The 11,652-nt window shown below is 44.3% G+C and overlaps 1 protein-coding gene across 3 annotated transcripts in view; it reads left to right on the forward strand.

The window, feature by feature from the left end:
• The window catches only part of LOC107758718 (myelin transcription factor 1-like protein), a 105,471-nt gene that overhangs the window by 16,355 nt on the left and 77,464 nt on the right, over positions 1-11,652 (forward strand). For all 3 annotated transcript variants that reach the window (XM_016576518.1, XM_016576519.1, XM_016576520.1), the window contains exon 4: positions 6,506-6,933. In XM_016576518.1, coding sequence (XP_016432004.1) covers positions 6,506-6,933 — 428 coding nt within the window. The remainder of the gene's footprint in view (positions 1-6,505; positions 6,934-11,652) is intronic.

Here is an 11,652-nt window from a genome sequence, read left to right on the forward strand (position 1 = left end):
TACCCCCCCCACCCCCCCCCCCCTTTACACATTTATATTACATACAGGAAGTTACATTAACCCGTGGCTAATAAAAGTGTGGAATTTGTAGGTCCTGTGCACCTTCACTCTGTCCTCCTCCAGGGTTGGGGGCTCCAAATGTCTAGAACTAGCCCTGATCACATTAAGTCACTTTATTAAGTTTATTGTGTTTAAAATTATATAATCCCAATGGTTGGAAATGTTATATACATTTCAAAACAAATCTTAAATTTAGGTATAAATATTAACTAGGGTTCATGAACCCCAGGGGTTCATCATTTGAAGAAAAGCAAATAATTATTTAAATAATAAAAATGCAAAATTAAAATAAATAATTTAAAAATAAAAAACACTTACTAAAATATGAAATATTTGATTTGTCTACTTGCATGCCATGTGTTTGTAAAATTTTTTAAAACATTAACTTGAAATCTCAAGGGACTTAGAGTAAATGCACCCCTGAGGCACCTACACCTTGTGTATGTGTAAATAAATGCAAATAAATCCACTTGTATAAAATTTGACTGCATACTTTTACATAATACACTTTTACTTACCCATAATATTATCATTGCTAAAACTGGGTACATATGGTTAAAAATAAGCAGTTAATTTAATTAGAAGGCCAATGACCAGAATTGCCATGAGCTGGTGTTTATTTAAATATCTGGCTTAGTCATGAAACTCTAAATGGCACAAGCTGATAGGTCCTTTATATACAATCTGTTAGCAATCAAGTAATTTACTAGAAGGCGTAAGCTGATTTGGCTCAGCAGATTCTACAGCCAATGCGATTGCTTGTTCAACATTTAAATATTCTGGTTCAGTGTTTGCTGTGAGCGTATATTTCGGCTGCAGTGCGATAGTTCCTCTGATACCCTCCACCTCCGCCAGCACCACCTGTCTAAATCTGTCATGGCATTTATGATGCCTATTCATGCAGCAGCAGCAGCATATCTTAGACCAAATATATTGTCATATCCATTAACATGCTAAAACTATTCAAAAAGCTGTCATGATTGAAATAAATAACAACCACAATTAATGACAAAAAAATAAAAAATAAATAAAATAAATGCTTTAAAAAATCACACTTTAACATGTTTGCTTGGGATCTGTGAATCACTTTTGAAAATATATTGTTGTGTGGTTTTTCCAGTGGTCTGGCCCTTGTGGATTAAAATTGGACCACATGTTATGAACACACTTGGTGCTCACATACACCATCCCATGGGCACTAGATAATATAAATACAAGTATGTTTACAATGCTTTTGGGGGCCACATGTACACTGATGTATTACACCACATGAGATGTTTCCAGTGTGCAGGTGCAACTGTTTTCCAGCGCTGATACCCAAATGAGACTGAATAGAATTCAGTTTTGGTTGAAAACCTCAGCATTTCTATGCAGTCTTTATGCAGTTTTTTTTTTTTTTTTTGTGAATAGCCAATGTGCTGCAGTTCAAAGAGAGGTGAGTATGATAAAGTGCTTTTAGATGCATTCGGCCAGGTTGGTTGCTGAAAGAACGTCTTTGACCTTCATTGACCTTAACCATTCTCTGAAAGCTTTTTTTAATGGTAGAGAAGCACTGATATGTACACTCAGTATGAGCACACTTTCTCTTTCTTTTGGCTTTTGTGTTTGAGTCATTTTGTAGCAGAGTTTTGTTAGACCTAATGTTATGGTTCTCTTTACCTCTCTGCCTCTCTCCACCCTCCTGTATTTCAATCACTCCTGCTGGCTTCCTCGTTGTCTGCCTGCCAAGATGGCAAATCCCACTTGGATTTGAGCCGGAGATCACCATGGAGACGGCACTCTTGCCGCTCGCGCATATAGATCGCAGTGTAGTGGCACAGCAAGAGATGCTTTTATACCAGCAGTCAGAACATGCACGCATTTCACAAATCTTTCATTCTAATGTCCTGTCTCCATTCTCATCACATCAAACACGCAGAGCTATGCACATAATGCCAACGACCAGCTGAAGCTGTAATAGGCTGCAGTTAATTACTAAGCATATTAATTTAGGAAGCTCTTTGTTAGTTAGAGTCCTTCAGGTACAGTACTCGCTGTGTCTCTTTTCACTATTATATATTGTGTGATCTTCATTTGGAGCTTTTCCTTCAGCATCAAATCAGTTAAAGGACTCTTAAAGGTGTAATTAATGCACTGAGAAAATGACTGAAACGTTACACCACTAAAAACAAGTGTGTGTTATAGAATAATGCACATTGCATTCTTTGTTATATTTCAAAAAGCCTTATGTACACATTTAATGTGCTTACTTCCAGGTTGCTTGGTGCAATAAACAATCTTTATTTGTCTTTTTCTTACCCAAGCCACATTAGGATCATTTACTGTACACGATTCTATTAATTTTCTTAAAATTAGAATCTTTAGATTCACTTAGAGTCATTAATTAAACTGAATCAAATATTATTGTGAATTGCGTTGGATCGAACTGAATCATTGAATTTTCAAAAATTGTTCCTGAATCGAATTGAAAACTATGAATTGTGAATTTAAATGATTCTCTTTCTACCCAAAGATTCACACCCCTACAAATTATACATCATCATTAGGGGTTCACTCAGACAAATACTTCACCCTTTTACAGGAGAATATGAGAGAACAAAACATATAGTTCTACCAAGGAAGAAGCTGTTGGTATTAAAATCAATATACCTTAAAGGGTATAAGATGAGATTTCCTGAATTTTGTATTATAAGATCTTTATCATACTTTAATAGACTTGCTCATACTCTTATGCGAGTACCATTTGCACTTTTTTCTCAAAAACGTCCTTACACTATATCTCACTCTCACAACAACAGGGCGTTTAGGATGTCGATGCAACATAGCAGAGTTTGTTTTGCAATAGTAACCAGCTGACTGTACATTATGCCTTACATATTTGAGCACAGAATGATGGGATTGAATTGAGTCAAGTATTCCTGACAGCCATGTAATAAGAAATAAAACAGGATTCTTTCCTTCTCACATGTCATCCCACATTGACTGCATTTGTTAGAAATCATGAATACCATGATGCAACATTCATTATAACTATGTCAGTTTAGTTCTCAGACTGTTCAATGCATCTTTGAAGGCCGCATGTGCAGCAAGGACTAAATTCCCACTTATATAACTGACATGAACGCGATAAGACAGACAGGTTATAACCCGTCGCACCACTAGCACACTCCGCCTCCACTTTTCCCTCTTGCTGTCTGCCTGACCGCTCACACCAGGCCTGTGGGGAATGGCTTCTGATTTATATGGAAGGCCATCGGACAGGATGAGTGGCATTTTAATGTGCTTTTGCGATGTTTGGTCACAAGCACTATTGATGACAGCACGGAGGAGTCATCCCTGGAGAGCCGGGGTGCCTTGCGTGATGTCAGCCCTGGAATGAGTTGCCGGTCGTGGTCTCCCAAATGAAATAGTGCCCTGTTGGAAGGGTCAGCCCAATAAACTTACATTCTAGGGAGATGGAACCTGCCAATCGGCTAGACGGCTGACAGATGGACACTGGTTAATTTGCACCTGAGCTGTGCTGCTTGTCAGTGTGAGGAGGCTGGGTAAAATGTGCGTCTTTCTTTTGTAGGGAGAGAAGATACATGTGGTGGAATTGGTGGTGCTTTTGGATGGATGGACATCCATATAGATACATAGATTTGTAGAGATATAGATGGATAAATAGAAAGGTGATGGATGGATTGAAGGATAGATGGATGAATGGGTGGAAAGATGATTGATGGATGGAGAGGTAGAAAGATGACTGATGGATGGATGAATAGATGGATGGATGGATGGATGGATGGATAGAAAGATGATGGATGGATGGATAGATGATGGATGGATGAATAGAAAGATGACTGATGATGATGATTGATGATGGATAGATGGATGGATGAATTGAAAGATGACTGATTGATGGATGGATGAACAAACGGATAAATGGAAAGATGATAGATGGATGGATTAATAGAAAGATGATGGATGGATGGATAGATGATGGATTCATGAATAGAAATATGACTGATGACGGATGGATGGATTGAAAGATGATTGATTGATTGATGGATAGATGGATAAATGGAAAATTATGGATGGATGGATGGATAGGTAGAAATATGACTGATGGATGGATAGAAAGATGATTGATGGATGGATTTAAAGATGATTGGGTGGCTGGATGGATGGATAGAACGATGATTGATGGATGGATGGATAGATGATGGATGGATGGATGGATGGAAAGATGATAGATGGATGGACAGATGATGGATGGATGAATAAAAAATATGACTGATGATGGATGGATGGATTGAAAGATGATTGATAAATGGAAAAATAATGGATGGATGGATGGATGAACTGATAGATACATAGATATGTAGACCGATAGATCGATGGATTGATGGATAGAAAGATGACTGATGGATGGAGGGATGGATGGATAGAAAGATGACTGATGGATGGATGGAAGTGAAGTGACGTGTGGCCAAGTATGGTGACCCATACTCGGAATTTGTGCTCTGCATTTATCCCATCCAAAGTGCACACACACAGTAGTGAACACACACCCGGAGCAGTGAGCAGCCATATTGCTGTGGTGCCCGGGGAGCAGTTGGGGGTACAGTGCCTTGCTCAAGGGTCTCACCTCAGTCGTGGTATTGAGGGTGGAAGAGAGCACTGCTTATTCACTCCCTCTGGATGGATGGATAGAAAGATGATTGATAGATGATGGATGGATGGACAGATTGATATATAGATAGAAAAATGATCAGACGGCCTGAAAAATTAACATTCTGTCATCATTTACTCACCCTCAAGTTTTTCCAAACCTCTATGAGTTTGTATGAGTTCCAACATTCTTCAAAATATCTTATTTTGTGTTCAGCAGAAGAAAGAAACACATACAGGTTTGGAACAACATGAGGGTGAATAAGTGATGATGGGATTTTCATTTTTGGGAGAATTACACCTTTAAAGGAAATTGGTTGTTACTCACTCTCCCTGGCTCAAATGAAAAGGACTCATGTCTGCTGGTCTGAACACTAGATCGATACACCTGCTCTTGCTGCTGGGAGGATCTATAAAATATATATTTGCTGAAGGTATAAAATGCAATTAATCACCTCTTAATATCACAGCTGCAAGGTGTTGTGTGTGTGTGTGTGTGTGTCTGTGAGAGAGAGAGAGAGAGAGAGAGAGAGAGAGAGAGAGGGTGAGAGTACTTGACTGTTAAAGTTACCAGGGCATTTGTGATTTAATGGACAGGAATTCAACACAAACTATTGTATAGGTATATTGTATTGGAATTATTATTCAGTATTATTCTACTGTATTTCACATTATTTATCATGAAGTGAATTGCTACCTATTAGATAGATTTATTCAAATAACATAACATAAATATGACAAAACTCTAGACTTTTTGAAACAAAATGTTATGCATGTTATAATAATTGAGGTTATTTGATTATGGACTCTAGTCAGTATATTTACTGTAAATGTAATATTTAATTTAAAAATAATAATAAAAAATGATTGAATAAAAACTTAAGCAGATGGTCAGTCATATAATCTGTTTAGCAGGTTGTGCTGTTGTGTAAAGTGGTGGAGACTCTTACCGCCTACCGCCATCGCGGTCCCCCTCAGTAGACACGCTATTGTGTGGTTTGTGTGGTGCCTAAACACACTACTGCCTTTAATGTGTAATATAGCTGTTTGTGCTTATAAATAATCTGACAAGTTACAAAGCATAAAGTCGGCATATAGGGAGTTCATCTCTCCAACAGAAACCACTTCCCTGAAATACATTGTTTGTAGTCCTGCCTTGCTTTAATTTTTTTTCGCTGTAAGGCCAAAAACCATTTTATGAACTTCCAATACTGACTCTATATCCTGTAGATTAAAATGTTTACAGCTGCTCATTAAGCCTCTGAGCTGACTTATTATGTGAAGGGGCTTTACATTTCCAACACACGCTCTTGACCAATCACCTCTTGACCAACAGACTGTGCCAGCTGACCAATCAGAGCAGACTGGGCTTTTTGGAAAGGTGGGATTTAAAGAGACAGGAACTAAAACAGAGCAGACGGTGAAAAAAGGTGCTGCAGCATGACGAAAAATAATGTATTTATTGAAATTTAAGTCATGTAAATCTGTTCTAGCAGAGCCCCAAAATCAAATTATTAACTTGTAAATGAGCATAATATGCCATATTGTCTTGTTGTCATTCACTGCAAATTAAAAATGGCGTCTACCCTGACTAAGGTCTATGGATTGTTCCACTAGTGTAACCCATAAATGATTTGGCATGCAGCCTGCTGTATTTGTCCCAATTCAAAACTCCTTCAGCCTGTGCGGCGTAAATGCTGTAGTCTGGTCTTGAGCACAATGGACTGTGCTAAAGCCCAGCAAATCGCAAGCCAGCTTGTTAATTGCCCTTTTCTTATCTCTCCATGTCCAGTGTGTATGGCTGTCCTGTCGCCAAGAAGAGAAAACCCCTGGAGAGTCATGCCCTGGAGCCCTCGCCCAAGAGGAAGGTCTTTCTCACAGTCATAGACCAACAGCCAATGGAGAAATGCTATAACACGCACAAAATTGAGGAGATGGATGAAAAAGATGAGGAAGAGGATGAGGAGGAGGAAGAGGAAAAGGAAGATGAAGAGGAAGCGGAGGAGGAATATACAGACAATGAGGACCAATATGAACAGGAAGAGGTAGAAGTGATTAATGGAGAAGAGGAAGAGGTGGAGCAGGAAGAAGATGAAGTGGTGGAGGAAGATGAGGAAGAAGAAGAAGAAGAAGAAGAAGAAAGAGAGGGGGAGGATGATGAAGACGAGGATGAGGTGGAGGAAGATGAGCAAGAGGATGAGGAGCAAATTCAAGAAATAGGTGAGTTTGAATAAATTCACAAAAGATGGACATTTGATTTATTATACAGTAATTTGACCTGACATATGAAATACTTTAATTTATACCCCAATTTTTTTTTTTTATGAGTTAAATCAGGTAAAATGCTCTTTACCTAGGTAACAATTGCAGATTATCACTTTATACAGTGTAGTATGATACGGAGCTCATACTCAAGGATGAAAAAACATCTCAACTTTATTCAGAGGCCAAAACTGAGGAAAAATATGCATTATGGTACAGATGCTAATATTTATATGACTAAAAAACAAGATTAAATTCTGGTAGCTTGTAATGTAAGTCAATTAATCTTTATACCATTATTATGGATTACTTACATAAAATGATTTACACTACCAGTCAAAAGTTTTTCAACAGTAAGATATTTAATGTTTGTTTAAAGAATTCTCTACTGCTCACCATGGCTGCATTTATTTGATCCAAAATACAGCAAAAACAGTAATATTGTGAAATATTTTTACTATTTAAAATAACTGCTTTCTATTTCGATATATTTTAAAATGTAATTTATGTCTGTGATTTCAAAGCTGATTTTTTTTTTTTGCATCATTACTCCAGTCTTCAGTGTCACATGATCCTACAGAAATCATTCTAATATGCTGCTTTGCTGCTCAAAAAACATTTATTATTATTATTATTATTATTTTGAAAACAGCTGAGTAGTATTTTTTCAAGTTTCTTTGATGAATAGAAAGTTCAGTAGAACGTCTCGGTTACGTATGTAACCCTCGTTCCCTGAAGGAGGGAACGGAGATGTCACGTCGGATGACAGACGAATTGGGATCTCACTTAGAGTGTAAACTAAACGAGCCAATGCACATTGGCATGCGATTATTGCATCCAGCTGCCGCTGATCACAGCGTGAGTATAAGTTGGCAGCAGATGCAGCGCATATTCAGGTTTTCGCTGAGGAGCCGAGCCGGTGACCCGGCCGCTCAGCGGTGGTACATATCCGAGACGTTTCCTTTCAGTCGGTCACCCTCGACGTAACGTCGGATGACCGACGAATTGGGATCCCTACCAAAAGTGCTACGGATACTGCCCCTTCCAGTGTCCTGTGGAAGCCTCCTGCGCCCCTTCTTTTTGGCGTAAGCCGGGGCTTACCACAAGAAGACCAGTTACTGCTGCTATGGCACTACCCACTCAGTAAGACTGGATAACACTGGGACAACGTGCCTGTTCCACTTGGAACCAGAATGTTGCGGAAGCCCATCCTTCCCGAAGGAGGTTTTGGAAGCACTTACACATAAGAACAACCGTCTAGGAGCATATGGAAGATTAGAGGTGATTGTAACCCTCTTGGAAAATAGCAGGATGTCTGTCAGGGAAACACGGGCTCTGAAGCTATACCGTGGAATTTACACATATGGGATCCACTTAGGTCTCTACATATGGAACCCAGCCCTCCACCGGTTCTCACGGATTCATCGAGTGAGGGCCTGGTACCGGACGCTCCGCCACGTCTGGCTGCCGAGGGGACGGAGGAGCTGGGCCATCCTCTGCTTAGAGACGGCATTCCCCTTCTGCCAGCCTCCGTGACAGACAAAGAGCTAGTCTGAGGTCTTGAAACTTTGCGTTCTGTCTACGTAGCATCTCAATGCTCGGACAGGACAAAGCAAAGCTAGGGCTGGGTCTGCCTCCTCCGAGGGCAGCGCTTGGAGGTTCACCACCTGATCCCTGAAGGGAGTAGCGGGAACCTCTGTGTGGGCCAGTAAGGCGCCACGAGCAGGACCTGCTCCTTATCCTCCCTGACCTTGCACAGCAACTGTGCCAGAAGGCTCACTGGGGGGAACGCATACTTTCAAAGGCCCCGCGGCCAGCTGTGTGCCAGTGCGTCCGTGCCGAGTGTCCCCTCGGTCAGGGCGAAGAACAACTGGCAGTGAGAGGTTTCTGGAGAGGCAAACAGGTGGCGACACGCGATGGGAGTGTAGATCACCTGGTCGGTTGATGTACGCAACGGTCGCAGGGTTGTCCGTGCGGACCAGTGCGCGCTTGCCTCATAAGCGCCTCTTGAGACGGCTCAAGGCCAGGTGTACTGCCAGCAACTCTAGGCAATTGATGTGCCAGTGCAGTTGGGGGCCCGTCCAAACCCCCGACACTGCAAGCCCGTTGAACATTGCCCCCCAGCCAGAGGTGGAGGCATCCATGTAAACCACGGCATGCCTGGAGATCTGTTCCAGGGGCATACATGCCCGGAGAAACGAAGGGTCTGACCACGGGGTGAAAGTTTGGCAGCAGGCCGGTGTGACTCGGACCCAGTGAGTGCCGCATAGCCACGCCCACCTCAGGACTCGGTCATGGAGCCAGTGTTAAAGCGGTCTCATATGAAGCAGCCCCAGCGGCGTGACTGCCGCTGCAGCTGCCATATGCCCCAGCAGCCTCTGAAACTGTTTCAGTGGGACCGCTGTCCTGTGATTGAACATATTCAGCCAGTTCAACACCAACTGAGCACGTCCTTGCATGAGGCGTGCTCGACCGAATCCAAAAGAGATCCTCTGCGCCAATGAGTTGAGCCAACCGGCTGACGTGCGAAAGCACCAAGTCCCTGTGTGCACACAACTGATCCTGAGACTGAGCTAGTATGAGCCAGTCGTCGAGGTAGATGAGAATGCGAACGCCCTGTTCTCTCAGGGGAACAACGGCTGCCTCCGCAACTTACATGAAGACATGGGGCAACAGAGACAGCCCGGAGGGCAAGACCTCGTACTGATATGCTCGTCCTTCAAAAGCGATCCGCAGCAATGGTCTGTGGTGCGGAAGGATCGACACATGAAAGTACGCGCCCTTCAGGTCAATCGCTGCAAACCAATCTCGGGGACGGATACACCCGAAGATGTGTTCCTGCGTTAACATCTTGAACGGTAACCGGTGAAGGGCCCGGTTTAAGACACGCAGGTCCAAGATTGGTCGTAACGTTTGCCAGTAGGACTGTGATCTCCGCACGCAAGACAGGAGCATCAGCCGCCTTCACTGATGTAAAGCGGATGCCGCTGAACTTGGGGGGACGCCGGGCGAACTGAATCGCATAGCCGAGTCTGAAGGTCCGCAGTAGCCAGCGAGGCGGTTTGGGTAGCCAGGCACCCAGACACCACACAAGCTGGACCAGCGGGACCACCGATGTACCCGCGATGGGGCAGCGAGGTGGAATGCAGGAACCTGAAGAGGGGTCTGAGTGTGCAGTGCAACACTTACCTGGTTCCACGGTTTGGCAGACGGTGCGTGAGTAGGGCCTTTGATGACGCTCTCGAACTGCCCGCTGCTGCCTGCTGGCGAGAGAGGAGGATTAGTGTGGTCTGGTGTTGGTCCGTCTGCAAATCTCCATGCCCTCTTGGGACCCAGAGACAGAGAAAACCACTCTCCTGTCGAAATTTTTGGAAACCAGATTCTCCACCCGGCCCTCCTCCGGGGGAGGGAGAGGTGCATTAACCATCCCCCAAAGAGCAGTTCCCTCTCTCTCTGGGTTGCCCGTCCCGAGGCCTCTTGCTCTTCCGCTCACCTCCAGGTAGACGGCGGCCTGGACGGGCGGGGCGGCCTGCCTACGCCCAGTTCCACTGCGCCGCTTGCTTGAGGCTGCTGCGGATGTGGCACAGGAGCAGGGGTGGACGCAGGGGGCCGCCCTCGGCGACGAGCAGGCCCTCATGTCGACCAGACACAACCAGAGGTGACGCTCCTAGACCACAAGTGTGGACATCGCACGACAAAGAGAACTCGCGGTGACCTTCGTCGCTCGGAGCGCGAGATCACTTGCGGTTCTGAGCTCTTTTAGAATTTCCAGATCGTGTCCATCCTCGTGCAGGTCCCTCAGTGCTTTAGCCTGAAGAACCTGCAGTAACGCTGTAGCGTGTAATGCGGAGGCAGCTTCCCCACAGGCCGTATAAGCATTGCTGGACAGACCAGACGAGTACCTACAGACCCGGGAGGGGAGGCACGGTTTGCCCTGCCGGGTGGAGGCGGCATTAGGGCACAACTGCATCGCAACGACTGCTCCACCGGGGGGACCCCCGTATACCCCCTAGCTGCACCACCGTTGAGAATGGTGAGGGAGGAGGAGTTAGCAGATCAGTTTCCGGCAGAAAAAGGTGCCATCCACAACCTGGTAAGCCCTGCATGCACCTCCGGGAAGAATGGCACTGGGACGTGGTGCTGAGAACCAGCGCGGACCACCCCGAATAACCAGTCGTCCAACCTTGAGGGCTCGGGACATGGTGGAGGTCTCCACTCGAGCCCTACCCTCACAGCGGCCCGGGAAAGCATAGCCGTTATTTCCGGATCCGATTCAGGCATTGCTACAGTCCCGGAGGGCTACTGCCTGAAGTAGCCCCCGCCTGACTGCCGCCATGACGAGAACTACATCGAGGCAGAGGCAACGGAGCTCCGCCCCTTTGAGGTAACGGAGCTTGGCCCCTTGACTCCGAGATGATCATTTTCCCGCAATGAGAACATGACTCATCCACAAACGCCACCTCAGCGTGCTAAATGCCCATGCATGTGAGGCAGCAATCGTGACCATCACCCAGTGTCAGGTAACGACGCATCCAGAAACGCCTGGGTGATACATTGTCTATAGCAAGACCCACATCGTCTTTACAAAGACATAACGTCAAGTTTGCCAGGCAACGTGTCGTCTTTAAAAAGATGCCCGCAATTGCTCTTTTATGGGAAAAAAGCTTTTTTAGTGTG

Source organism: Sinocyclocheilus rhinocerous, unplaced genomic scaffold (assembly GCF_001515625.1).
Source record: "Sinocyclocheilus rhinocerous isolate Xijiao unplaced genomic scaffold, SAMN03320098_v1.1 scaffold2882, whole genome shotgun sequence".
Lineage (NCBI taxonomy): Eukaryota > Metazoa > Chordata > Actinopteri > Cypriniformes > Cyprinidae > Sinocyclocheilus > Sinocyclocheilus rhinocerous.